Here is a 27,727-nt window from a genome sequence, read left to right as displayed (position 1 = left end):
GATGGCTCGGAGCCTGGAGCCTGTTTCCGATTCTGTGTCTCCCTCTCTCTCTGCCCCTCCCCCGTTCATGCTCTGTCTCTCTCTGTCCCCAAAATAAATAAAAAACGTTGAAAAAAAAAATTTTAAACCAGAAGGGAGAACTGCAAAGGAATGCCATGATGTGGCTTTCCCCTCTGAGCTGGGGTGAGAGGTCATCAGGAGTAAGAGAAGACCGCAGAAGTGTCAAGACTTCAATTAGCATCTCGAGAATTACCATGTTTCCCAACCATGACCAGAAATCTGAGGAATCCCAAAGGGATCTTGTACCTGCCTGTCTGGAGGGACAGCCAACTGGAAGACACATCCTCCTACTGGGCCTTAGGCTCCTCCCCTCTGCCCTTCTCCCCCCTGTGACTTGGCCTATAAGTCCACACTTCTTCACTCCATTCTTCGGCCCTGTCTGTTACCCAAAGGGGAAAGACGGTCATTTTGGAAAAGAAGGTGGGGCCAGGCAGAGGCACGCCCTCAGGAAGACAGGTCACAGCCGGTGCCCCTTCCACAGTCCCTTTTCTCCTGTATTCTTCAACCTTTCCTTCTCTACTGGCTCTTTCCCTGTGGAACATAAATGTGCGAGTCTCTACCTCACTATCAAGTTCCTCCGTTGCCTCCCATCTTCCTCTAGTCTCCACCACTTGAATGAGTAGCTATTCTCTGCTCCGGCTGTATAATTATCTTCGCTCTGTTTCTCTGGTTCCTAGTCCCACCTCCCTGCTGAAACTACTTTCACTGACAACACAGAGGAACTCTTCAAGAGCCCAACTCAGCAATCCTTTTCTGTCCTATCCTCCCTGCTCTCCTGGCACTGGTGACCAGGTCACGGTGCCTCCGCCCTTGTCTTTTCACCCAAGAATGGATACAGAGAGGGCAGCAGCCCGTGAGGGAGGCTCCTGGGTGGGGTCTCACCATCGCTGGGCAGTGGTGCCCGCTGACGGGAGTGGAAGGGGGTCTCACTGCGCCATAGATCTTCTTCACTCTCGGCCACCAGAAGAGAGTTACACACGTGACTGTCATGGAGGTCCTGCAGAAGCAGTCGCTGGGAGAAGGAGCAAGGTATGAGGGAACTGAAATATTTCTCATAAATTGGTGGTGGTGGTCAGGGATGATCAAAGGCCAGAGCTGATGCCTGTTATTACTGGGGGTCAGTGGTCAGCAGAGCATCAGTAATCACTGGGGTGGGGGTCGGGGTGGGGGGGGGATCAGAGATGTGCCCCATAGTCACTGGGCTCCGAACCCCCGTTAGAACTCATCCCTCTTCTTTGCCAGAACGTGTTCCCCATCCTTCAGGTCTCAGCTTAAAAATCAACTCTTCCCCTGACACTACAGAAGGTCAAGACTGTCATTTGCTCTCCTAATTCTTCACAATTGTAATGGATACAATTCATACAATTCAGTTGTTCAATGCCTCTCTGCCCCACTCGACACAAGCTCCAGAGAGTTTTCCTGTGCTGTTCACTATTATATCCCTAACACTGGCACAGTGCAACTAGAAGGGACAGCTCATAGTCAGGGCCTGGGAGAGTAACCCGCGTTACTGGGACGAGTGAGGGAGCGTTCCCAGTTTGTAGAGTCCGTGGAGTAACAGTACCCCGGTAACCAGGTGTCAAAGAAAATGGCCAAGATGGATCAAGAGCCTGTGAAGGTCAAGTTCCTGGAAACTCCTTCCTCATCTGAACAGTGTCCCGTGCCCCCAGCCGTCCCTTACCTGGTTGACCTCCCTGCAGATCTCCCCAACTCGCCTCACCAGGAGCTGCTGCAGGTGGCGACACTCGGTGCCTGGTCCCCCATCCTCCCGAATCAGGCTCCTAGAGGGGAGGGATGGATCAGACACACTTCTGGGGTGGGGGTGGGGAGCTTGAGAGCTGAGGCCAAGAGAAATCACGAAATGGGAGTAGGACTGGACAAAGAGAAGCAAATGCTGGGAAAGAGGAGAAACAGAATTCTCGGTAGCAATTATGGCAGCATAGGCTCCACGCTTGCTTTGTCAGCCCTTCAGTGGGCAGCACACCAACCCCAAGACTTCCTTCACACGGTGTACCTCTTCTCCACTCTCCAATCTTGATCAGAATGGCGGTCTTCCCTTCTCAAACCCCCTCCACTCTGTGATGAGAGCCATATTTAACCAGAGGCCTACCTGTGAATTCTGGCTCTGCCCTTTACTGTGACCTTAGGCAAGTATTTAATTTCTCTGTGCTTGAGTTTTGTCATCCATGCCATAAGGAGAATAATACTTTCGAGGACTATTTCATAGATGAAAGGAGCTGATACAGGTAGAACACTTAGAACACTGTCTGCTGCATAATAAGCACTTGTGAAATATTACCTATTATTCCCATATCAACTTCTGAAGCTGCTCTGAACTGTAGATGCTCTTAATGCTTGACGAGGAGCCCAAATCCTACCAGCTTTTTACCTCTGTTAGGAAAGCAAAGAGTAACCTGCTTTGCTATATATAGGCTGTGGGAAGTGGTCAGGACCCCCCAGCCTTAGAATACAAACCCTCAGTCCCAAGTTTTACTTTTGAGTGATATCAGAGAGGAGTGTTGTGGGACCAGGGGAAAGCAGCTAACCTCAGAGTCAGGCGCAGGACCCTACTTACCGCGCATGTGCATACACTTCTACACGATCCTGTAGTATGCGGACGATGAGCCAGAAGTCAGGCAGGCAGGGCCCAGGGAGGCCTGAGAGTGAAGGCTGTGGAGGTGCCTGCCCAGGTGGGGTCCTCAACGTGAAGGGAGGCTTCTCCCCCAGGGTCTCATTGGGCCCCTCGCTGTCTGAGCCACTGCTGCCACCATCATAACCTGTTTCAAATGTGCCGAAGTTCAGCCCCGTCCTTTGGCTCATCTGAGCCTCCGAGCATATCAGGCTTGATGGGCCCTTCCATGTTAGTCCTTTCTGATGCCCCCTGCCCAGTCCTTCTGCTGCACAGCCCTGAGTCTGCTTCCTATCAGCTCAGAGCCCTCTGCCCATCGCCCCGGCTTACCTAGGTGGTCAGAGTCCACACTGCCCTGACTGGACATAAGGCTCAGCCCCCGGCTAGGCCCAGGCTGTCTCCCTGGGAAGAGAAGGAAAATCCTGGAACATCTAGTGATCCTGTTTAGGACCACCCTCTGAAAATGGAAGCAGGGCCAGGGATCTGCAAGTCCCTGGTCCTAGCCCCCAGACTTTGTTGCCCAAGTCTTCTCTTACCTCCCTGTGGCAGGCTGAGGAGGGGCGTGCCATCAGAACCCTCTGGGGAGCCAGGGGCTTGGGGGCTGGCTGTCAGGGCCTAAGGTTAGGCAGAAAGTCAGGACTGAATACAGGCCCCACACACCCACCTCCACCCCCTCCATTCCCAGGTCATCCCAGGAAAGGCTCACCTCCGCTTCGACGCCTTCGGCCTTGTCCTCATGGCTGTGCCAAGCCCAGGCTGCTGAAGGGAGCTCCCCTTGGGACCCTCCTGGCTGTTGGCCAACTGCCACAAAGAAGAAGCCACTGTCAGGATCCTCAAGAAGAATGTGGCCAGGGAGGTGAAGGCGGCGGAACTCCTGGGGAGCAGGAGCCAAGGTCACAGTTTAGGCAGGGGCAGCCCTCCCTATTCACGCCCTCCCCCTCCAACCCCCCGCTTCCTCAGCAGACCCCCACAATCATCTGGTAAAGCAGACACCGGCATCCCCATTGCTGAGGTATACAGAGGTTCAGCGAATTGCCTAAGGTTCAACAGGCCTAGTGGCAAGGAGGGGAGCCGGGTCTCTTCCCACCCTTCCCAGGCATGGGGTGAGGGACAGTGTGGTGAGGAGGCTGTTCTGGAGGGAGGCCAGTCTACTTCCGTATCTGGAGTCCAGGGAAGAATGGGCCCCAGGATGACCAGGGGGTGTTCTGAGGGTAGCATACCTCCTTGAATTGTGTGAGGGAACGTTCTGGCCCAAACACAAAACTCAGTGGCAGGGTCTGGCGAAGGCAGGTGGAGCGTCCAGGAGAGCTATGGATGTGGGCAGCTGCACGGTGCAGGGTAGGGCTCTGGGGGATGCCCCCTCTTCGGAGGGCCGCTACCATCTCGTCCTCCAGCAACCAGTGGATCTACAGTCAGAGAGAGATCAGGGGAGTGGCCAAGGGCACCTCCCTCGCTGCCTGGCACATCACCTCACTCCCAGACTAGAAGGTACTCTGCCTCACAGATTGAGGGCAGCCCTACTCTGATCCCAGAATAAAGGGGCGCCTTAACTTACTCATATGAGGGAGAGGGTATCGGTTACAGTGCTGAGGGGCTGTCAGTTAGGCTGGGGGAGGGAAGGCCCTCACCTCACTCATGGTGGTCTCAATAGCCAGTCTGTGGGGTGTGGCCAAATTGGACAGTCCAGGGTGCCTAAGTGGAAGAAAGGTTTAGATGTTGGTTTCCAGAAAACAAAACTAACAGGAAGTGAGGGACTCTGAGAGGGACAAAGGGAAGTACCTGTCTTCTTCTGGGGGTGGCATTGGGGGCCCCAGGCCATCATCCGACCTTAAAGATGATGGCTGCCCCGGGGATCGTGGGAAGGAAGCACTGCTTTCAGATGTGGACCTGAATAGAGTGGGAGCGAAGGTCAAAGATCAGCAGCCACGGCAGCTACTCTCCTCCTAGGGCTTCCTTAGCACTCCTTTCTTGGACTCTTTAAGGGGTCCTAGAGCCCTCAAGTACCTCTAGATTCCTTTAAAGGGCCCCTACCCAAACAAGGCCCCAGATCCCCCCACGAGACTTGCTGCCACACCGGTGGTGCTGAGGGTCCGAGGTTGGGGGAAGCTCCACTTCCAGAGGCAATGTCAGCACAAAGACGTCCAGCGTAATACTGAGGTCCCTCAGGGGCACGCGGCCTCCAATGGGGGGGCCCTCCAGACTGGAAAGGACCTGGCCTGGGAGAGGGGGAGAGTCAGGGGTTGCTGGAGCCTGGGGACAAGCACAGACTTCAAGTTCTCAGTGCTAATGAGTTACGTCCACCCACAGACAGACAGGCAGGCAGGCTGTACTGGGACCTGTGGCCTTCCCTTGGGCACCCCAAACTCACCCAGGCAGGTGGGCAGGCTGCACACAGGTACTGAGCTGTGCTGCCCACGCAGCCGCACAGAGCACGTGAGGTGCAGGAAGAGAGGCGGCAGGTCATGTACCAGGCCCTCAGGCCCGGTAGGCGAATCACCCCCCAGGATACTGAAGGAGTCTTCATCAGGGTTCACAGTGTCCGCATCTGACAGCGAGGCAGAGTCGAGCCCAGCTGGCCCCAGGTCTGGTTCACGGCTCTCACGATACTCCACCTCTAGCTCTGGGTCACTCTCAGTGACCACACAGCAGGCTGTGTCTCCTAGACGTGGATGCATGTCGTGTGGTTAATGGGAGAGGCTGGCAGTGGAGGGCCCTGAATCCTGGCTTTAAGCAGCCTTCTCATCTCTATCCATTGTCCACACACCTTCTTCTCCTAGGAATTCAGCCTCCGAAAACTCCAGGTCACTGACTTTTCTGTCTACTGTGTCCCGGGGGCCCTCATCCTGAACAAAACAAAGAGAGCTTTATCCAACACAGGACAAGAGCCACATCTGGACCCTAGGGAGCCAAGCGTCAAGAGGACCTGGGTGGGCCCAGTGGGGCCTCTGGGCTACAGGTCGGGGGTACGAGAGAGGAAGGGAGGAAGCCGCTCACCTCTCGCCTGCTGGATGGAGGGCAATAGAAGAAATAGTGGGGATTGGAGGGCACTGTGCGGAAGTAGAGACCACTGATCTCCAGGAACTTCTCCTGTTTTGGGGTTAGAAAGAGGCTGTTATGTCAGCCAGCCCTCAGCAGAACACTATCCCCTACCTTAGAATAGACAGCTACATACCCCCACCCCAGGAGAGAACACTGTGCCCGGTGCAGGCAGGGCTCCACCCCTCTTCTGCCCTCACCAAGCGTCCCACCTGGATGAGGCTATGAAGGGCATCATGTGCCTCTCCTCGGAGCTGGCAGACGTCTGTCAGAGAGATCTCCAGGCTAGGGTCTGGAATCCCAGGGACACGGCTGCTCTGAAACTCAGGCTCGCTGAGGTCCTCAGTCTCTATGCTGAGTGGTCAGGGAGGGGGTGAAGGGTGTGTTAAGGAGGTGTTAAGAATCAGCGAGCCCTAGAGGAGGCTGCTTCCCTACTAGGCGCAGCCCACACCTGTCTCTAGCAAGCGTGCTCAGCACAATGGCACGGGCAGTGGAAGAGGCGAGGAGAACAAGCCGACCTATTTTGGCTCGAACCTCCATGTTTGTTAACGACCGGACATTGCTGTGACGCAGAGGAATGAGTACAGGTGACTCCCAGTTTTCTGACTTAGACCACTGGGTGGAGGGTGATCTCACTCACCACTGAAGGAGAACAGGTGGAGAAGCAAGGTCTGGTGGGAAGAAGATGCACTGATTTCGGGGCATGAAAGGTAGGGGATCTAGGGCTCCAGACAGGGAACTGGCTGGAGTGCAGACCTGGGTGTCATCAGCACACTCCTCCCTCTGTGTCTGCTGCTTCCCCGATGCTAATATGCGGCAGGCAGGCAGGATGGCAGGTGCCAGACACAGCCGTCTGCCTGCTTGCCTTTCTCCCTTCAGGGACCTGCTGGGCCCGAGGTGAGCTGGGGACTCAGCAGTGAGGGCAACACTCTGCGAAACTCACAGGTAGTTCCAGAGAGTATTACTATTGTATGAGCATCCTCAGAACAAGCTTCTACTTTCACTGGTGGCGAGTGGCAACTCCCTACTCGTAACCCAGCTCAATACTCCACACCAGAACAGAAGAGACGGGGAGGAGACTCGGGTCTATGCCAAATGGGTGGGAGCAGGAAGCCAGCGACGAAGCAACTGCCTCCTTGGTGTGTGGGCACGATCGTGCATGGCCATTCCCCCAGATGGGAAGGTCTCTGTTTACAGGACCTTTGTGCACCCCGGACACATCACTAAGGGACAATCCTAACCTGGACTCAGAAGCCAGGACAGCTCGTTCCCGAGGCTCGGGGCCCTCCTCGATGCTGCTGCTGAAAGGCCCAGGGCTAAGAGGCCCAGGGCTTGGGGGTGCCTGAGGCAAAACCCGAATGTGGCCACACAGTGCAAGCAGGAAAGGGGTGATGTCTACTTCTTGTAGTAGCTCCTCGCAGGCATCTACCGCTATCAGCAAGTCCTGTGAGGTGACGCTCTGTGCTTGCTGCAAACTCCGGAACAGTCCTGAGGAAGAGGAAGGGGCCATGACCGGAATGGCCTCTCCAGTTCCCATCCCCGTCATCCTGCGAAGCCCCACTCCTTCCTGAGGCTCCCTCAGGCGGCCCCCTCCTCACCACGGACGTAGCATCGCTGAGCGTGCTCCTGTAGCAAGGCACAATGATTGGCTGCCTCCTTGTGCCTGGGCTCCATCCAGACTGAGGATGGGGAGGGCTGGTCGAGGAACTGAGTCCTAGGAATGGGAGCAAAGAGAGAGCTTGGCCAGCTCTCCTTAGTGACATCTCTGGCTCGCCGTCTACCCACACTCCACTGGAGGGTCGGTACACCTCTACTGAATATATTCACGGCCCAGCAAGTTCACTTGATTTGCTGAAGGAAGCTGAGCAAGGGGCTGGCAGGACCTGGCTAAGAAACTGAGTTCTGACCACTGATGGTCAGCCTGTCTGTCCGTGCCCTGGACTATGGTCATGAGCCTTGGCTGGCAGCCACGGTTGGGGGAGGACCTTGAGGGTACTCACCGGAAGATGAGGTCTCGGGGTGCCTGAGGGGGCTGCAGGCCAACCATTTGCTCCCTCAGTGCTTCCAGGGCACAGCTATAGACGTAAACAGGACACCGGGTCCGGGGACCATCTGCACCCTCTGTCTGTGGAGCCTGACGCCCGGCGTAAGCCTGTAAGTCCCGACGGAAAGGTGGGCTTAGGTCTCCTGGAATCTGGGCAGTGTCTGTGGGAAGAGGGTCACATGGTCTCCAAGCCTTCTATTTGTTCCCAATCCTGCTCCTGCTTAACTGACTTCAGAGTCAGCCGCCCTACCTCCAGCTGGAGTGACGCTGAGTGTGGGAACCTGGGCCTTTGTAGCCCTCACCCCAGTTCCTCCCAGGTCTTTCAGGCTGGGGGCCCCGCTCCCATCCCCAAACTTAGGCTTTGTCTCCTCTTGAGAGGGTCCCTCCAGGCCACAGGCAGCCAGATGTTGGACATCTGAAGACGAAAAGAGAGACATAAGTTAGAGCTGCCTGGTGGGCTGGTGAGGGGAGAAGAGGGGTTTGTATCTGAGGCCAGTGATAAAGGCCATTGGGTGGTACCTGAGAAGGTAGCTGGGAGGAAAGTCAGAAACACATGCTGGGGAGTCACAAGCCTTGCATAGCAGCGCCACTGAGGGGAATGGGTAGAGATGAGAGGCTTGAGAGTCTCAGGAGGGCCTATAACCTTTAAGACAGAAAATCAGAACAATCTGTAAGGGACTGCCCAACCCCTGCTCCCTCCCTCCACCCTGGAGCGCAGCCTTAGGTATAGAGTGCAAGATGCAGGGCAAAGAGGAACTCAGTACCCTGTCACTGGCAGGAGGCATTCAGTATCCCCGGTGATAGAAAGCGGGGGTAGGGGGGGCACGAATATGTGGTAATAGAAGGAGGTCAGTGTGAAAAGGGGCTGAAGGAGACAAATCAGTGCTGACCAGGGGAGGAAGCGCTGAGTCTCCAGCGGCCTGGGCGCTGCTGACTGCTTGATCCTTTAGGATCCCGTGGCCCCCCACGGGAGACTCCTCCGGACCTACGATGGGGGTAGAGGTGGGTGGAAGAGGGCAGGGCCGGCAAAGAGGCAGGGCTCTGAGGTGAAGAGAGGGGAGACCAAAACCCAAAGACAGAAGCCCCCCTGAGGGGTGGGGAAATGGGGCTGGGCCAGAGCGTGCTGTTCGGGAAAGAGGCAGGAGCTCACCTGGACCGTGGCAGGTCCGCCGCAGCACCTCACTCAAGAAGGTGGCCTGGTCAGCAGTGGTCAGTGGGATCTCCCGGTCACTCAGCTCCTGCCCCAGGCAGCTGTGCAGCAGGCACAGCACCATGTCGTTGGTGGGACAGGGCCCCTCGGCGAGAGGGACACCCTCTGGTTCTGCCCGACATACACTCCGCTCAGCACCAAGAGCCTCCTGCCGGCCAGCCCCCTGGCTCAGCCCTGACCATGGCAGCCCTCCTGCGGCCTCCAAGCCTCCTCCGGCCCCAATGCTCCCACGCATGATGACCCTCTACGTGTGGGTGAGTAAGTACGAAGTTCACCCACCTCTGGAAAGCAGAAGGAAGAACATCTGGAGCTGCTGACACTGAGGCAACAGTCCCATTAGGTCAAAATGGAAAGGGATCTCGTGGACACAGGTATCTCCTCCCTGGTCCAATCCTAGGAGGCAGGGAAGGAGGACGATAGCCACAGTGAGACCCGGACTCCCCAGCTTCGGTTGCTCTCCACACACTTTCCTGTTCCATCCCAGGAGCCCCTTCCCCACTGACCATTAGAGATCCTCGGCTCTGGGGGCAGGGGACTCCATTCCTTGCTCTGGCACAGCTGTATCAGGTATTCAAAGCTCAGCATGGAGCCTATGCAGGCAGCGTCCCGAGGGTGGAGCTAGGGGACAAAGAGCAGAGGTCAGGGGTCAGCCTGCCCTAGCCCAGAGTACTCTGGTGTCCAGCTCTCAAGGAAGCCCACACAGTCACAGACATGCAGAACACAGAGATTCAGAGGGACCAGGAAGCCCACAGCTGTGGTACTCCAGAGGGACGGCAGCTAACCCGGTAAGGTGTGGGGGTGCTTCAGAGGTCACTCACAGCTCGAGGGATCTCAGAGTATGTCAGGTCCCGCAGGTGCTTCCAGCTCTCAGGGCCAGGCCCCACTCGCCCATACTGCGGCTCTACCCACACCTCGGTGACCAGGTTGAGCTCTGAGTCTCCTTCCAGGGCCTCCACCTCCACATCGTTGTCATCATCTGTCGAGAAGCTAAAGGAGGAGGAGTCCTGAGCCTGGCAGAGCGGAGAGTCCGATCCACAACCGAATGGCAGGGGGTCAGTTCACGGAAGGCACACAGGTTGAACACAACTTGCGTGTGGCCTCTCTGGGCCCGTGTCTGCCTGAGGAAACGTCTAATGGGGCGCCTGGGTGGCTCAGTTAAGCGTCAGACTCTTGATTTTGGCTCAGGTCATGATCTCACAGTTTGTGAGATCGAGCCCCACATAGGGCTCTGCGCTGACAGTGTGGAGCCTGCTTGGGATTCTCTCTCTCTCTCTCTCTCTCTCTGCCCCTCCCGCCTCCCCCCAAAAAACTTCAAACAAACAAACAAACAACAACAACAAACAGCACCCTTACCCCGACTCTCTTGCAGCCCAGAAGACAGAACTTCAGGGGTAGTAGGGAGAAGGGAGAATGTGGAGAGAGGCAGCTCTCCAGGCAGACCCGGGTCTCACCTGTCTTTGGTGGAGGTAGAGTGTGGGGGGAAGAGGATGTACTGGACAACACATGTGTGCCTCTCCTCGCCTGCAGCCTGCCCCAGGGGCTCATTCTGGGGGCAGAATGGGAGATCTTGGGTAAACCTCAGCCAAGCCAGAGACTTGGCCCAGCCCAGCTCTGGCCCCCAGAACTCTAGCCCCTTGCCACATTGTCCTGGGACTGGCCTCAGGCTCAGGGTCCTCTGACCACAGGGTCCCCATGAGGCACCGTTTCCAGTAGCCCCAATGCAGCTCAGAGGCAAGTGTCCCTCCAGTGACAGACCTTGTTGGGGAGGTGTCACAAGGGACGGCACACACCTGAATTGGAAGCTCCAGGACCATGTTGATGATTCCTTCCCCACTGCAGGCAAAGTGGAACCCTTCTGACAGTCGGACTCTGAAGCCCCGTAAAGGTGGGGGCGGCGACAGGATGAGATGGGAGAGAGATGCTCAGAGTCCGTCCCCTGCCCCATGCCACTTCCATGCCCACCTCCCAGCAGCCATCCAGGCAGACCCGTGTGCTGACAGCCCTGCTCAGACTACTGGTGCCTCAGGTGCAACAGCTCTAGCTGCACAGGCCAAAGTGAACAGACCTGGGGGAGGGGCAGGGGAGGGCAGTGGCAGGCGCTGCTCTGCGCTAAATCCTGTGCAGAACAGCAGTGGTTCAGAGGCTTAGAGATGGGCGGGCTCTGACTCAGGCTTCCTGCCAGCGGCCACCCAGAGTCTATGCTTGCTCTCTCCCTGCCCTGAGCTGCCCGGCCAGGCATGGGTAACATACTCGGTGAGAACAGAGAGGAGCTGCGCGATGGAGCTGAGTGGCAGTGCGGGGACCAGGCCCGATGGGATGCTCCAGAGCCAGCGCTGGTGGTAGAGGTAGCGGGACAGCGACGCTAGGCTAGAGGAGGCTGAGCGGCCTGACACCAACGGCAGTGGCCCTGGTGGCTCCAGCGTCAGTAAGAAGGGTGCCCGGTAGTCCAGGGGTAGCTTCTCATACCTGGACAATGGAGGCAATCGCTTGATCTCTGCTCATTCCCAGCTACGCCGCAGCCCTCCCACATGCCCCGGCCTGGGCCCCAGCCTCTACACCAACCTGATGAGTAGCTTGTCCAGGGGTTTATGCAGGACCACAAGGCAGGGCCGGTCAGACAGGGCCTGCTGCGGGCCCAGCATGGGGGGGGACTTGGAGGGAGAGCTGCCCCCACCAACACCCCCCAGCCCTTTTCGTTTGACCTTGGGTGTTGGCTCCTTGCTTTGCACCCGGTGGGGGAAACGTAGCCGCAGGATCTCTTCCCGCAAACCCGACACAATCTGGGAAGAAATGTGATCAGATCCTCCTAACCCCGTCTCCTATAGATCTGGGAGAAGGGGTCCCCAGATAAAGTGATTCAGCTCTCTACTCCAAGCATTCCTTGGCCTGGGGGCTCCTTCTCCACTGGCCCTGGCCTTGTGCAGTTTGTGGGGAAGGAGCTAGTCCACTCTACAGGGCTCCTAGGTCTGGGAGTCAGGCAGTGCCCAGCTTACCTTGTGCCGGGCCTGGGCTGGTGTGCCGATGGGAAAACCCAGACGAAGAACCATGCATGGGGCCTTGGAAATGATGCGGACCATGTAGAAGGAGGAGGGGGGCTGGTCTGGGGCACTAAGGAAAAATAGGGGTGAGTGAGCAGCCCTAGACTGGGAGTAAGTGGGTTGAGAAGGAGGGGGGAGGTCTGGGGTCAGAGGAAGAGACATGGGATGCAGCGGAGGGGGAGGAGTGAGGGGACATCATTTTGCCCACCTGGAGAGCAGCTTCACATAGGAATAGCCCTCGACCAGCACGAAGCTGCTCCAGTCCCGGAGCAGAGAGGTCAGCGAGGAGTGAGAGATCCTGCACTGCACGGTGCTGTAGCGCCCATTGCTGCCGGGAGTGTGCAAGTGCTTGGGAATTGGTCTGGAAGACGGGTGCACAGAGGTCACATCTCACAGCCCCAAGCTTGGGGACAAAAACCAGATAAATTGCCACTTCTCTCTTCTGGGTGCTATCTGAGGATGTGGGGGTGGACGAGCAGGAAGACCAGGAAAGGGTCATCGTTTTTCCTTGGCTAAGGTTGGTGAGGGCTCGTCTGCTGTTCCCCTTTCCCATCACCCCCTGTCCCCTCAGCCCGCGGAGGGTACCCACGTGTCGTGCTCCAGGATCAGTACTAGGCGATGCATGTGCAGCCATCGCTGCCACGAATTAGCATCCATGGACAGCACTGGCTTCCAGTAGGCAGCGAACTGGGCGTGGGATGAGTCAGATCCGCTGTGCTGCAGGGAGAGCACCTGGGGACAGGAAGGCCTGTCCTATAGAAGCACTTGTGGACAAAGAGGGCACAACCTCCAAACAGCGAACAGGACCACGGGGCCCAGGGGTCGGAGATGGCAGTGGTTTACAGCCAAAGGAACTTAGAGCCTAGCCTGAGACAGAAGCGAAAAACAGAGGCCTCTAGTATGAAGGCCAGATTAGGATGAGCTCAGAAACAGACCGTGTAGCCCTTTAGAGCTAAATCCAGGCAAAGGATGGAGCCTGCCACGTTTCCGTCAGTGACTTCAGAGGAATGCCGCTAAATGATGGGAGGAACTCGGGATGAGGCCACCACACGCCAGCATAAGCCCCCTCTCATGGTTCAAGGCTGACAACTGTGGGCTGAGTGTGAAATAAGCACAGGACAAAGGAAGCTATGGTCTTCAGGAGGCGCACAGTTGAGGGTGGTTGGCACTGATGGAAAATGGAGTTGCCAGAGAAAGCCAGAGTATGTCACATGGAGATGGGGCGAAGGGGCTCACAGTCAGCTGGGATGCCACCACCTACACGACACCCGTGGTCTGTCGAGGACAGCCTCTCTCTACAGACCCTTCTCTGCCAGGAACTTGGAAGGAGGGAGAATTGCTCTCAAGGATAAAGCTTAGAATTCTGGTCCAGGTGCCTCAGACACGAGGGAAGGAAAGAGAAGGTGGTTCTGGGCTCCAGAAGCTGTGCCAGTCCAACATGGGCGGGCATGACGCAGGGATCCCGAGCATCAGGGCCACTCACCGGGGTGGTGGAGCCAGGAGGGATATAGAAGAGTGGCACCCCACTCTTGGTGCTGTCAGGAAGCGTGAAATGTTCTGGGACCGAAGAGAAGGACTGAAGGTGGGCTAGCATCTGGTCCGTCTGGTTAATGCTGCAGAACAAGGGCTGGCCCTGAGTCACATCTGACTGTGGTGGGTATGGAGGAAGGCAGCTCGGGGGGGCACCTGGGACCCTCGAGACGAGCCTGGTCCTCAGGGGCACTCTCTCCAGCTCCCAGTTTCACACCTCTGTCCCTCCCACACAACAAACGGCATCGCTCACTGAGTGGTGACCTCACTCACCTCTGCAACGTGTTCCAGAACCGCCGGATAACATGGGTACGATATAGTGAGCGAATGGGTTGCCTTAGCGCACAGGACACATCATGCAGAATGTCATAGCCGCCTTCCATCGTCACTTCCACCCGTGTTCCTCGAGGGCCCTCCGGCTCCAGGGGCCAGGGCGCCACAGCCACGTACTCAATGCGCATGTTGTGTTTCCACAGCAGCACCAGCTTCACCTCCAGCTGAGACCCTCCTTCAGGGGAAGCAGGAGGCTACTCAGGGGAAGAAGGGACAGGACTCCAGCCTGGGACTGAGTTCTTTCCGAAACCCCCACCTACCTCATGGAACTCTAGCCTGGCTAAAGGTTCCAAGCATGGTTCCAGAGATTTCAGGCCTAGGGCCTGCCAACTGCCACAAACAGAACTTTACAGGAGTGATCTGAAAACAGAGCCAAGTTCGGGACACCACACCAACCTCAGCTGACTTCTCTCTGGCAAAGGAGATGGAACTGGGAAGCTAAATGCTAAGAAGACTAACCCCTGAAGGCAGCTCAGAACCCATGTGTCTCAAATGACAAGCAGAATCTCATGTGTGATACCGAGGTGGCTTCTGCTTTGCCCAGCAGGTCTGACCCTTGTATGATGTGGCAGGACCTAGTGACCCTTACCTTTGGCCAGGGTGACTTCTCGAACACTGTAGCCCTCTCGAAGCCGTACAGACACGGTGCTGACCAGGTCGGCTGGCACCTCCTTCTCAGTGTGCTTCTTCCGGCGCAGAGCCAAGGCAGGGTTGCTGCTTGCGGAGACCAGGTGCTCATTAAATAAGCGGTGCTGAGAGCCTAGAAGACCAGCAAGGATGTGCAAGAGGCAGGTGGTTCTCTGTGAGCCTACAGAGATCTAGGGGGAGGGGCTACGCTGAAATCCCGGGGAGAGAAGAGTGTCAGAACAGCCAGCCCCAGGCACGCGCTCAATCTCTCTAGGGACCAGAAGTCTCAAACCATTCCCGAATCACCTCTGGGTCCGTGCTACACTCCCCTGCCAGCCCCCTCTTGCCCCAGTCTGATCCTCACCGCAGTAATATTCAGGGTTCAGGGCTTCCCCACTGCGCAGGAAGGAGTAGAGGAGAAATGCCCGGTGGTAGACAGTCAGACCCAGGCTGCCTGGTTCTGGCTCAGGACAAGTGGACAGGTAGGAACCAAACGTGGCCATTGCGATGAACTTCATCAATTCCACATTGGGCACGTGGCCAAAACTGCAGTCATAAGAGTAAACTCCTCCCACCTAGAGAAAATGAGGAATTAGAGGCACCAAAAGAGGCACCTGAGAAGGAAGTACAAAAAAGCGGAAGAGACTGGGCTGGGTGGCTGCGCCCATCTCCCAGATGACAGAGCGGGAAGAGGGTCAACATTCTCCCAGGAAAGACCACTGCTCTGCAACTTTCCTTCCCTGGGCTCCTGTCTGAAGCCCATTCCATCTGGCCATGCCCTTTTTCAGAACATCAAACACCAGACTGCACCACTCACTAAAGATTGTGAGAAATGGTTCATTGGCTTCCTGTCACCATCTGAGAGACGTCAGCGTCTCTAACAAAATGCTCCTCAAACCTTAGGGTACAAAACACCTGGGGAATCGCTTCTCGGCCTTTTGGCTAAGATCAAGTGCAAAACACCTGGGGATATTGTTAAAGTGCAGTAGGTCTGGGAAGGGCCTAAGATTTTCCATTCCTAACAAGCTCTGTGGTGATGCCAATGCTGCTGGTCCATGGGCCATATTTTGAACCCGAAGCCTGTAGATCAGAGATTGGCAAACTATACATAACCTGTGTGCCAAATCTAGCACATCAGCCATTTTTGTAAATAAAGTTTTATTGGAACACAGCCATTCCCATTCATCTTGTCTATGACTGCTTCGATACGGTAAGAACAGAGCTGAGTAGCTGCGACATCCGTTTGGCCAGCAAAGCTTAAAATACTGACTAGCTGGCCCCTTCAGAAAATGATGACAGACCTATTCTAGAAGGTTCATTCAAATCCCTGGCCTCTCAGAGTTCCTGAACCCTCATCTCCAGAAACTAACTCTATTCCACTCACTTGCCTGCTGGCTACATGCTGGCTCTTAGCTTCACTTGGAACCACTTCATTTTTGCAATTTCAGTTGCCACATCCTACTGATTACACACAATTTTATCTCTTTGGATTCCTTCCATCCTTCTCCTGCTGCTCTTTGACCTCATTAAGACTGCCAGCCCTCGAACCTCTACTCTTTCCAAGTCTATCCCTGGCCCTCTTGACTTTACTCCTCTTCCCCCTTAAAAGCCCAACTAGGATCACAACCTCTATACCTGGGTCCCAAATGGAGAAAAGTGCAATGGTGTATAGGCTGACACCACATCAGAACATATGACACCCAACCCAGCAAGTCCTTCAGGGCTGTCCTCAATCCTGTTCTCCCAACTCTGGCCTCCCTCACAGTACTCACCCTTCCCTTTTCCTTCAGGGAGAGACCAGAGACCCTTAGCAGAATTATCTACATCTTCACTTCTATCCACTCCAAAAGAGTCCCTTGATCTACTTCTTGAGTCAACACCGTCCTGTCAATGTAGAGACTTTACTCCATCAGGTTTCCTTTTCTTTCCCTTATTTTCAAACCCTGCTTCCTCACGGTTCCTCAGAAACATGCTGGTATCTAGCTTAAAACAACAAAACAACAGGGGCGCCTGGGTGGCTCGGTCAGTTAAGCGTCCGACTTTGGCTCAGGTCATGATCTCACGGTTCATGAGTTCAAGCTCCGCACCGGGCTCTCTGCTGTCTGCACGGAGCCCGCTTGGAACCCTCTGTCCCCCTCGCTCTCTGCCCCTTCCCCGCTCGTGCTCTTACTCATGTTCTCTCTCAAAGATAAATAAACATTTAAAAAAACAAAACCAAACAGAACCAAGCATCTGTCTCTTCCACCCTGCACTTCCCTCTGGCTACTGTTCTCGCTCTTGTTCCCCCACTTGATCTGAGCAGCCAAATTCCCTGTGTTAACACTCTTCCATCCACTGCAATCATTTCCCTGGCCACCTCTTCACTGAAATGACCTGAAAAAGATCCCCGTGACCTCTTAGTCACCAAATCCAAAGGGTACTGTTCATTCCTCGTTTTACATGATCTTTCTGCTGCCATCTCACACTGTTAACTACTTCTTTCCTCCCCAAACTCTGACTTCTTTGACATGAGAATCTCCTGGTTCTTGTCTGATTATTTCCCTTCATTCTTTGCTGGGTTCTCTTCTTACAAAAGACCTTTAAACACCGGTATTCCCCAAGGTTCTTCAGGGACCCTCTTCTCTTCTCAATCACCATCTGTAGGCTGACAAATTCTAACTCTCTCAACTAGTGCTGTCTCCTGAGTACCAGATCTGCATCTCCAACTGCTAACTGCTATGAATAGCAGCCATCTATTACATAATTATGCACTCTGCTGAGCACTTTAAATGCATTGTCGCACCCATTGAAGTAGGCACCATTATAATCTCCACTTACAAATGAATCCGACCAAGAATCAAGTGATGTGCCCAATGTCACACAGCTAATAAGCAGAGGCGGGATTCAGGCCAAGTATGCCTAACCCCGAAGGTGATGCTTCCAACTGCTATCCCACGGATCCATAAGCGCCTCAAATGCAACATGCACAAACCTGGGCTCATCATCTTGTCCTCACTCCACCCCAGCTGCTTCTCCTCGTTTGCTCTGCTGGCTACCCAGCCACCACTGGAGTCACAAACTTAGAGACATCTTTAACCTCTCTTTCTTGCTCACCCCTCACACCTTGCTAATCACAAGTCATGCTGACTCCACCTCTTCATTTTCTCAATTCTATCCCCTTGTCTCTTACCCTTTATCCCCCTAATTTAAGCCCTGCTCCTCTCTCACACTGACCACCACAATTAATAACCTCCCGGCCTCCACTCCGGATTTCACGCAACAGCAAGAGTTATCTTTATAAAACATAAACCCAACTAGTGGCTTTCATTATATTTACCCACGTCACCCACAGAGTTATGCTGAAATGCCGTAATACAGCAGAACCAGCTCTTCGTGTTCTGGCCAGTGCCTACCCTCCAGCCTTGTTTCCCAGAGTGCTCTGCCTCCCACCCTACAGTCCTTCAATCCAAACTGGCTGTGGTTCACTGAAAATTCCTATTCCTTCCTTTGTTCAAGCTAGTTTTTGGGTTTTCTGATCCTTGCAATGAAAATGGTAATCACTCATCTAATGGGGGAGATGAGGCTGGAAATGGCTGTCAAATTTCAAAACCTGCACTCTTTTTACTATAACATGCTGTTTCCCCACACCCTGAGGACAAAGATGAGAGTCCTCTCCCACCACTGCCATCTATCCTGTTCTTTTTTTTTTTAATTTTTTTTTAACGTTTATTTATTTTTGAGACAGAGAGAGACAGCATGAACGGGGGAGGGTCAGAGAGAGGGAGACACAGAATCCGAAACAGGCTCCAGGCTCCGAGCTGTCAGCACTGAGCCCGATGCGGGGCTCGAACTCACGGACCACGAGATCGTGACCTGAGCCGAAGTCGGCAGCTCAACTGACTGAGCCACCCAGGTGCCCCCATCTATCCTGTTCTAGACAGGACACCTGTCTATTCCCCCCACCGACACACAAGCAACTACGTTATTGGCTTTATGTGGGAAATCATCCCCTGTAAGAAAGTAACCAGGTATATCCAACTTTGTGATATACCACACTTCCCTCTCATCCTTTCTAGAAAGTCCTCACCTGCACAAAGGAACAAGCCACGGTGCCACTGCGAAGCTGGTTCAGCAATGTCTCACAGACAGCAACATCAGGGACACTGGTCACCCCATCTGTGATCACGATTATACCTGGAGCAGGAAATATCAGACAGATCTGGGGACACTGACCAGATCAAAGCTACAGGGGGGCATCCAACTGATGGGGCCCTTCAGACCTCAGTGTCTACCGACTGATGTGTTTTATGATCCACACCCCTTCCCTTTTCCCTTCCCTCCTGCTTCTGCCTCCTGAGTGCTGGACCCCAGTCTGTGAAGTGATGTCCTTGGAGCTCGACTCCCTCCCACTAGGGTCCTGGATGGTTGTCAGAGCTGGGGGTGCTTGAGAGAGATGCTCAAACACACACACAAGGAGACAGATCCTCTTCTCTGGGGCCCACTGATCCCCTGGAACCTGTATCTATACTGCTAATGCCCCCTTCCCGTACCCCCCTATTTCCCCAGCCCCACCAAAGGTCCTTCTACTGACCTGCACTAGAGTTTGAGGGGAGCAACTGCAGTGCCAAGATGCCCTGACGAATCATACTGACCAACCCAAGGTCAGCTGTCACCATGGAGACTCCCACCTTCCGGCCAGGGGGCTCCCCCGAGTCTGGGGACTGGTCTTCGGCCTGGCCCGAGTTACAGATGAGACAGAATGGGTCAGAGAGAATTACCGTCCCTCCCATCCACAGCAAAGCCAGAATTTACAGCCCAGCACTGCCCAGGCCTGACAGGCCTAATCCTGTGAGGACCTCAACCCCTTGCCATGCAGCCAAGTCCTGACTGTGCTTGCTCTCCTAGCATGTGCTCAGATGCTGACAAGGAGTCGGACACCAGATGAAGCACCAGATTACACTGGAGCAGGCTTCTCCACCTTTTATGGCCCCTTTCCCATCACGATTATGAAATATTTTATACATCAATCGAATTAAGTCTTCAGACATAGAGCACTCAATTTGCTTGGCTACTTCTAGGATATCCAAAGGAATGAGCCAAGTGCATTCTAGTGAGTTCAAGCAGCTTTATCCCTGACTGAACAAAATCGTAGCGATCAAAGCCACACACAATCACCTTCTCAGATCCACTGGGGGAGGAGATCTAGGACTGAAAAAGACACCAGCACACGGTCTTCACGTTTTCTCCCGGCAAGAATGTGTGTCTTGGGAATGTATCTGAGCCCTCCTCCTCCGGCAGGGAACCTGTTGCGTGCACTCACCAGCCCTTCTAACCTTGGCTCACTCTGGCTCTTCGCCCCTTTCCCTGACCTCTCTTCCCTCTGTACTGGGGCTTGTCCTTCCTCTCTCCCCTCTGTTCCTTAAGAGCTCCTCTTTCTAAAGCGGTCTCCACCCGCTTTCTCTCCCACATACCTGACTCTGAGGGTCATACTGCTGCTGCAGCATGGTGGCCACCTTGTCCTCAAAGAGACAGAGCTGTTCATATACCTGCTGCAGGAACACCTCCCGCTGGGAAGGGTCCAAAAGGCAGCCCTGTACCAGCACCTGAGAAGCACAAGGGAAAGACCAAGACATGAAGGTCAGGGGGACACTGGAAAGTACTCTTCTGGTCTGCCTATGTATCTCCACAACTCTCTCTAGGCGCTCCTGACTTCTCGCGCAAGCAGGGTGACTCAATCCACAGCCAGTTCTTCTCATGTCAGATCATCTACTCCACCGGGGATACCAGGCCGTTAGTTATCTTCATCTGGGTTCACAACCTTCCTCTGCTTACGGTCCTGCACACTGGGTTTCCCCAAGCTCCCACATGGGGGTGCCATAAGATCTTCCATCTTGGGTCATCAGACAGCCCCACCTCAGCCTGGCAAAGTCTTTCTCATTCCGACTCATACATTTTTATTCTTGTTGATCTTGAAGCACTGCACACAGAGGCAGCTCTGGACCTTTTTTCTTTTAGGTACAGCATCATCTTCCCTGTGAATGTCCCTTCCTTCCTTTTCCCCTTAGCAGGTAACTCCTACCCCCCCTTCTTCATACAGAAAGGAAACCAGTCAGCAGGAACTCCCTGCTTGCCTTCACCCCAGGGGGGTACTACTCTCCAACCACCAAAAACACCCACTATATTTGCTCGAAGTTTGTATCTGTGTCCTTGTTCTTCTTTTGAAACTCTGAAGAAACGATTCCTCATCCTCTTCTGTTTCCCAAAAGCTAATCTCTCCAACTAATCTTGGACCTCTTGCCTAATGCCTTCATTCTCTCTCCATGGGGTTCCTTTCCTCCTCCTTTCAACATAAATTAAGTGCCCCCATCCTAGAAATTTCATACAGGCCTGGTGGCCCCTGGGAACTCTCCTTTCAGACTCCTATGACCTTTTCACAGGCCCACTACTCCCCTACCCCTGCCCTCCTGCGTGACAACTACTTCTTCACTCCCTATTCGGAACTGGGGAAATGGGTGGTCACAGCCGGGAGAGGGGGACTCTGTAAGTCCACAGGCCTAAGAGAAGAAAAATGGAATCAGAGGAATAGTAGGGACTGGGGTTATAAGGTGAGAAAGATGTTCACAGCTATATTGTTTGGATGTGAAAAGTGGGTCAGCCCAAGAATCCTACACTAGGGTTTGGCCAAATATATAATGATAAATTGTGATGAAATCTCAAACCAAGCAGCAATTAAAAATCATATTTTCAAAGAATACTTAGTGACAAGGAAGAACGCCCATATTATAGATTTAAAAAGCAGGATGTAAAATTATGTGTCTGGAATCAGCCTGATAGTTTCTTCGCCTCTCTTTGGATGGTGGTGGTGAGGGAGGATAAACAAGTACTCAAAGGCAAGAAGAAAATTCCATAAAATGTTAATTGTAGTTATTTCTTGGTGGTGTATTATGGGTAAGCTTTGTTTTTCTTTATATTTTATGTATTTTTCAAGTTTCCTTCAATGGACATACATTATAAAGGTGATTTAACTTGTTCTGTTTTTTATTTTTTTAAATGTCATTTGAGAGAGAGAGCACGCGCACGCACGCGCATGCGTGTGAGTGGGGGGAGTGGGGCAGAGGGAGAGAATCCCAAGCAGAGTGGGCTCCATGCTGAGCTCAATCCCATGACCCTGGGATCATGACCTGAGCAAAATCAAGAGTTGGACACTCAACCAGCTGAGCCACCCAGGTGCCTCTTTTTTTTGTTCTGTTTTAAGGAACAGTAGAATACATCTTGGGGAGCTTTAGACATGGTGAGGAAGCTAGCCCAGGGCTGACAAGTGGCCCTGAGGGCTTATACTGAGTAAGCCTGCTCCTTCTCCATAGCTGTTGGCCTTGTTCAGGGCTCCCCTCCCCTCCTGTATTGCAATAATCTTCGGCCTGTTCTTCCCAATGCAGAATTTGCCCCCCAGTCCATCTTCCTTCCTGGCTACAAACAGGCCTGATCTTCCCAGTGTACAAATCTGATCTCATAACTGTCCACTTAAAAACCTTCCATTTTTAACAGTTTGAGTAACAATGAACAGTTTTAATAGCTAACTTTCCCGTGTTTTCTATGGGGCAGGCACTGTTCTAAATGCTTGATATATATGAACTCAGTCGCCACATAATATCGGTACTGTTAATCTTCCCATTTTGAAGAAAAGACAGATGTACAGAGAGATTAAGTTATTTGCATAAGGGCACACAGCAAGCAAATACAGGGAGTGTGAATCTAGATCCAGCGCTTGTCATCATCACCACACTAAACTCTCCTATAGTTCTTAGCCGTGACATTCAGGGTCTCTCATAATTCTGCCTCTACTTGTCTCTCATCTCCTCTTTACCACCACTTCCCACCTCCACATTCAAATACTACTGTGTCAAACAGAATAATGTGTAGTCCCCTAGAGCACCTGTGACCAAGAGCACGATCTCACAGCTCTGCAGCTTTGCTTTTGCTGGCCCCTCTGTCTGGAAAGCCCACTTCCCTTCTTTGAAGGGCTAACCTCAATCCTTCCTTCAACACTCAGTTCAAATGCCTCTCTGTCCAAAAGTCTTCCCTGGGCTTGGCTGGCTGCTCCCTCTTGGTGCTCCCACGGCATTCGAGTCATTACTTAACTAGTGTCTTTATCACATTTGACCGAAATTACCTCCTTCAATATTTGTCTCCCCTACTAAAATCTCAAGTCCTCCCATCAGGACAGGGACAGTGCCTGATTCATCTGTGACTGCAGGCCCTAGCCCAGGCCTCGCATAGATCAGGCTTCAGTAAGTGTTTGCCGAAATGAACCAAGTGTGGAGTGATTACCTAACACTCATGCTTTCCCGGTCTTGGCCATCAGTGCCTGAGAAGCCCGGCCTCTGTCTGGGGATGCAGGCCACAAGCAACAGTCCTAACAGCTGTGCTAGGAGAGCACTTTAATCCACAGCAGTGGGCTGGGATCCAGACACGCCCCGACTGCCTTGTAGATCTCGGGTCCTCGGGAGCTGTTCCTTGCATCCCTATCTCAAAGCGAGTTTGACAGCCAAGGTGACAACATGGCCATTAGGGGCAGTTTCAGGGTAAGCCCCTAACAGTGAGTTGAAGGTGGTTAAGAGCAGATGAGGGGAAACTGGGCCACTGCTTATCTAAGCCAAAAACAGATATTCCAGTAACAGACCTGGCCATTCTCCAAAAGGTGTGTCTTGTGATGGCCTGTTTGGGTGTTGGATAAGGTTCGTAATTATCTGTACGATCAGCATAACACCCGGCACTTCACAGGGCCCTCAGGGAAGATGACCCTCCTCTGTCCTTGGAAGAAATTATGGTTCTGGGCATTTGTTATATTTCAAAATCATAAAATTATTCTAAAAGATCATCTCCTAGAGGTAGTGCCAGGAGTCAGGATATAAGCAAACCCTCTAATCAAATTAAAAGGAGGGTGGTAGTGGCAGCATGAAACAGACATCCAGTGGCCAGAACCATCCAGTGCAGAAGGAGTGGGAGAGGCATTTGTCCAATCAAGGCCAATGGACCTAAAGCTCGTGAGAAAGCTCTTTTTAAAAAAAAAATTTTTTTTAACGTTTATTTATTTTTGAGACAGAGAGAGACAGAGCATGAACGGGGGAGGGGCAGAGAGAGAGGGAGACACAGAACCGGAAGCAGGCTCCAGGCTCTGAGCCATCAGCCCAGAGCCCGATGCGGGGCTCGAACTCACAGACCACGAGATCGTGACCTGAGCTGAAGTCGGCGCTTAACCGACTGAGCCACCCAGGCGCCCCGAGAAGGCTCTTTAAGAGCTGAGGAATGGATCCTTCTCAAGAGGAGACAGACTCAGAGACGACTGGTAAACAGGTTGGGACTTTGAAAATAGACAGTAGAGACAGAATAAGGACTTAGTCAATGGACTACCAGAAATGAGGTCTGAGGGTACAAACTTGGAGAAAGGATGCGATACCTGGTGGGCCTGCAGGCCAATGATTGAGGAGTAGGCCTGGATAGTTATGTAGATCTCAGGCTGGAAGTCGATGCAAGATCCGGGCACTCGGAAGGGTCGAAGCAGCCCGCCTAGGCAGCGGGAGAGCGCATGGAAAACTTCATCAAACAAGATCTCCCCTGTGGAATCATCCTGAGGGCAATGCAGAGAACGATCTCTCGAATGTAAGCAAAAGCAGCCCTGAGCAGAGGGCAGAAACAAGCAGCTTCCATGGGTCAGTGGAACTCCCATCTTAAAGTTGGTCACACCCCCAAATACAGCGCCACGTGTGGAATGGGACGTCTTTAAACACTGACCATTTAAAAGCCTGTTTCCTTTCCACGATGGTAGACTGGGATCACTTTTCACATCTCTGAGGCCTCTCCCTCTCCTCCTCACCCCCTACTCCATCCCTTATTCCTTCTTCCCACTGTCTCCCTCTAGTCCCTTACCACAATGCCAGTAGACGGGCTAAGGTCGAGCTCAATGACAAATCGGTACTGCCAAGCCAGGAAGGTAACCCGGGTAGAAGGTACAAGGAGGAATGGCCTTGGGACCACTGGTTCATCTGGCTGCCACCCAGGGGGCAGGACGCTGAGGACTTCCAACTCCTGCTCAGACTGGAGCTGACAATTAGGACAGAGAGAAAAGGAAAGGGTCAGGGAAGAGTCACCCCTTTATTTCCTGGACCTGAACTACTTCTTCCTTTTAAAAAAAATTTTTTTTAAATGTTTATTTTTGAGAGAGAGAGAGAGAGAGAGAGAGAGAGAGAGAGAGAGAAAGTGTGTGCACCAGAAGGGCAGAGAGAGGGAGACACAGAATCCGAAGCAGGCTCCGGGCTCTGAGCTGTCAGCACAGAGCCCGACATGGGACTCAAACTCATGAACTGTGAGATCAGGACCTGAGCCGACTGAGCTACCCAGGCGCCCCGTCCAGGACCTGAACTCTTGTATCCAAAATGGCAAACCACTGGTTCTATCTCCTGCAACCCAACTATATACTCTTCCTATTTGGAAAATTAAAATTTCCCGGGTGGAATCATCTTCTGGGAAAAGTCACTTGCCCCTTCTAGAATGAGACCCCTTAGAGTTCGTCTCCCATCCTGTTTCTAGGACCCCCTTAAAAAAGCAGATCCTTCTGAGCCAGCCCCTCCCATCCTGTAGGTTTCTGGGCCTCACCAGCATCTCCTGAGGTGTAGCCTGCACAGTTTGATGCAGGTGATTGAGGAACCAAGCCAGGCGGACATTTCGGGAGATTCGATAATCTTTTTTCATCAACAGGAACACCTGCCCAGCTTCTTCCACCTGGAGGCAAAGAGACATTAGAAATAATCTAGAAAAATTCACTGAGTTCCTGGTATACATAGATCGCTGTGCAAGTGACTTGTCCAAGGAGTTCACAACACGTAAGGGAGAGGCAAGGCAGCAGAGGGGAAAAATTAGCTCCCCCCTCAGGGCAACGTGTTCCCAAGGACTCAGTTCTCTGGTCCCATTCCCTTATGTGGAGTTCTGTGTTGACCAAGTGCCCTTTTAACATTATTGAATGTGTAGGTGTTTTTCCTATAAGCTACAAGCTCATTAAGGACATTAAGACATTAAGATGTCTTGCTCTATGTGTGTGTCCCTATGCTTGGCAAATTGCTGACAACAAAGCAGATACTCAGTAATGCCGGACACTTCCTCCTAATAAGCCTTGACAACAGCGGCCCCTAAAGGACTCTTCACTGGGTGACTAGCAAGCCCGCTGAATGCCTCAAAATTAAACTCCTGTGGGTCACCACCCACATTTTCCCCACCCTCCACACTTCTCAGTGGTCAGTGCTCCAGCTCCTTCCCACCACTGCCTCAAGAGGCAGCTGGCTCCGCAGTGTCCTGACAGGCATCAGTTCCCTTACCCGTGTCCTTGTCCTTCCACTCATGAGCCGAATCTTGGCTCGGGATGAATTCGACGCTCTCCCTCATCCACACATATACCATGCCAGTGGCACTCTGACAGAGAGAAACCTGTCACTTTGCCAGGGGCGCCAGTTCCAGCAGGACTTTACCTATCCCTTCACTTCTCCCTGGTGAGCAACCTCTCCCATCCCCTTCAGAACTTTTTCCCATCTCTCAGCCCCTGGGGGCCTGGCAGATAAACTCACCCACTGTTTCCCAGAGAAAATAAGGCTCCACTGCCCTGAACTCCCCCAACATTTTTTCCTGACCAATCTTTACCTGAAATTCCTTTATTCCCTTACTCTAGCCTCCGATGAAAAGACGACTCTCCTTTTGGCTTAGACAAATTGCAAATTTCTCCCCCTGGGTCCCTGGCCGGTGAGGGGAAGGGCCAGGCGGCGAGGACTGAAGAGGGTGGTAGAAATAAACAGAAGCCAATAACTGTTAAGAAATGTGGTACTGAAAGGAAGTGAAGGTTTCTTCCCCCCGAATGGGGAAATTTGAAGAAATAGAAAAAGCCCTGGAAAAGCAATACCGAAGGATGGTTGATGGCAGAGAGGAGTGTGGAAAGCAGACACAATGACTAAAGATGAAGAAAGCCATTCATCTTCAGGACAGAAGGCCTGCTTCAAAAGACACAAAACAGGGGCACCTCGTGGCTCAGTTGGTTAAGCATCTGACTCTCGATTTCAGCTCAGGGTCACAGAGCCTGCTTAAGATCTTCTCTCTCCCTCTTCCTCTGCCCCTCTCCCCTGCTCATGCTTGCTCTTGCTCTCTCTCTCTCTCTCTCTCTCTCTCTCTCAAAAAAAAAAAAAAAAAAAAAGACACAGAAACAGGTACTGGGAAATGGCATAGGTGGAAGCAGGCAGGAAACTCCCATTTCTTGAGCACCTGTAATATATTCAACAGTCCCCTGGAGACGCTAAGTGCAAGAACTTCAGTTTCAGACGGCCTGGTGTGAATCCCAATTTGGCCTCTTTTTAGCCTGTGAGATCGGGGAAAAGGTACTTCATTAACCTCCTTAAGCCTCAGTGCCCTCATTTGTAAAATGGATATAATCCTAATACCGATCTAACAGTGTTGTTAAGGGGGCTAAGCGAAATCAGGTATAGGAAGTGCTCAGCACAATGCCTGGCGCTCAGAAAGAATATTATAAAAGTGAACTATCACCAGGTTATTACCGGGCATAATAGAAGGCTCTTCACACTCGTACACTCAATCAGGCTTCACATAAAACACTTAACAGAAACAAACGGAGGTCCAAAAAAGCGAAATGATTTAACACAATTAGTAGGTGCAGGATCAGAAGTCAGACCCAGGCCTCATGAGCTGCAAAGCCCAACTACTGAAGAGTGACAAGCGGATAAAACTGGGGGTTTAAGAACAGAAAAGATTTGAAGTGGTCCCGAGAAGGAACACGATGGGTCTCTACAAGCATAAAGGATGCTCCGCCATAATCAGAAAAACAAAAAGACAACTGAAATATCCATATAGGATTCAATATTATTTTGTGTTACGTCTCTATACTACCTAAAATCACACTATTCTCTATTATGCTGCTTCTGTACGCCAGGCTAAGGTAGGTGCTGGCCAAGGATTTTTCCCAAGAGTTGGAGCAAGCTACTGAACTTTTTTTTCACACAGCTATATTTTATCTGCATTAAAAAAAAAAAAAAATTCCCTCTGGCTACCACGTGATTCAGAAAGATCCCCTGACAACCAGGGGAGATGGCAGTGGCCTAGACCAGAGCCACTCATAGTAGCCATTTTGTGAACTGTTTGAGACTGGTCTCCGATGAGACAGCACTTGTGCCAGAATGTAAAGCCAGTAC

The 27,727-nt window shown here is 52.9% G+C and overlaps 1 protein-coding gene across 3 annotated transcripts in view; it reads right to left on the bottom strand.

The window, feature by feature from the left end:
- SZT2 (SZT2 subunit of KICSTOR complex) overlaps positions 1 to 27,727 on the bottom strand; it is a 52,545-nt gene that overhangs the window by 16,987 nt on the left and 7,831 nt on the right. For all 3 annotated transcript variants that reach the window (XM_040469900.1, XM_040469901.1, XM_040469899.1), the window contains exons 2-42: positions 25,140 to 25,265; positions 24,414 to 24,587; positions 23,944 to 24,114; positions 19,958 to 20,089; positions 19,078 to 19,219; positions 18,574 to 18,680; positions 14,872 to 15,082; positions 14,470 to 14,640; positions 13,821 to 14,055; positions 13,501 to 13,630; positions 12,607 to 12,749; positions 12,226 to 12,378; positions 11,973 to 12,087; positions 11,542 to 11,759; positions 11,230 to 11,445; positions 10,770 to 10,848; positions 10,431 to 10,525; positions 9,798 to 9,966; positions 9,483 to 9,597; positions 9,259 to 9,372; positions 8,920 to 9,090; positions 8,660 to 8,754; positions 8,289 to 8,412; positions 8,020 to 8,184; positions 7,726 to 7,930; positions 7,324 to 7,439; positions 6,967 to 7,213; positions 5,938 to 6,079; positions 5,684 to 5,776; positions 5,454 to 5,532; positions 5,058 to 5,348; positions 4,764 to 4,905; positions 4,469 to 4,576; positions 4,318 to 4,381; positions 3,910 to 4,095; positions 3,396 to 3,563; positions 3,226 to 3,304; positions 3,020 to 3,091; positions 2,636 to 2,837; positions 1,742 to 1,841; positions 943 to 1,072 (exon numbers count right to left, since the gene is read on the bottom strand). In XM_040469900.1, coding sequence (XP_040325834.1) covers positions 943 to 1,072; positions 1,742 to 1,841; positions 2,636 to 2,837; positions 3,020 to 3,091; positions 3,226 to 3,304; positions 3,396 to 3,563; positions 3,910 to 4,095; positions 4,318 to 4,381; positions 4,469 to 4,576; positions 4,764 to 4,905; positions 5,058 to 5,348; positions 5,454 to 5,532; positions 5,684 to 5,776; positions 5,938 to 6,079; positions 6,967 to 7,213; positions 7,324 to 7,439; positions 7,726 to 7,930; positions 8,020 to 8,184; positions 8,289 to 8,412; positions 8,660 to 8,754; positions 8,920 to 9,090; positions 9,259 to 9,372; positions 9,483 to 9,597; positions 9,798 to 9,966; positions 10,431 to 10,525; positions 10,770 to 10,848; positions 11,230 to 11,445; positions 11,542 to 11,759; positions 11,973 to 12,087; positions 12,226 to 12,378; positions 12,607 to 12,749; positions 13,501 to 13,630; positions 13,821 to 14,055; positions 14,470 to 14,640; positions 14,872 to 15,082; positions 18,574 to 18,680; positions 19,078 to 19,219; positions 19,958 to 20,089; positions 23,944 to 24,114; positions 24,414 to 24,587; positions 25,140 to 25,265 — 5,995 coding nt within the window. The remainder of the gene's footprint in view (positions 1 to 942; positions 1,073 to 1,741; positions 1,842 to 2,635; positions 2,838 to 3,019; positions 3,092 to 3,225; positions 3,305 to 3,395; positions 3,564 to 3,909; positions 4,096 to 4,317; positions 4,382 to 4,468; positions 4,577 to 4,763; positions 4,906 to 5,057; positions 5,349 to 5,453; positions 5,533 to 5,683; positions 5,777 to 5,937; positions 6,080 to 6,966; positions 7,214 to 7,323; positions 7,440 to 7,725; positions 7,931 to 8,019; positions 8,185 to 8,288; positions 8,413 to 8,659; positions 8,755 to 8,919; positions 9,091 to 9,258; positions 9,373 to 9,482; positions 9,598 to 9,797; positions 9,967 to 10,430; positions 10,526 to 10,769; positions 10,849 to 11,229; positions 11,446 to 11,541; positions 11,760 to 11,972; positions 12,088 to 12,225; positions 12,379 to 12,606; positions 12,750 to 13,500; positions 13,631 to 13,820; positions 14,056 to 14,469; positions 14,641 to 14,871; positions 15,083 to 18,573; positions 18,681 to 19,077; positions 19,220 to 19,957; positions 20,090 to 23,943; positions 24,115 to 24,413; positions 24,588 to 25,139; positions 25,266 to 27,727) is intronic.

The sequence above is a fragment of the Herpailurus yagouaroundi genome, unplaced genomic scaffold, assembly GCF_014898765.1.
Source record: "Herpailurus yagouaroundi ecotype Mexico unplaced genomic scaffold, PumYag 77, whole genome shotgun sequence".
Taxonomy (NCBI): Eukaryota; Metazoa; Chordata; class Mammalia; order Carnivora; family Felidae; genus Herpailurus; species Herpailurus yagouaroundi.
The sequence above is the reverse complement of the archived record's forward strand: the minus strand, read 5'-3'. Positions and strand labels throughout refer to the sequence as shown.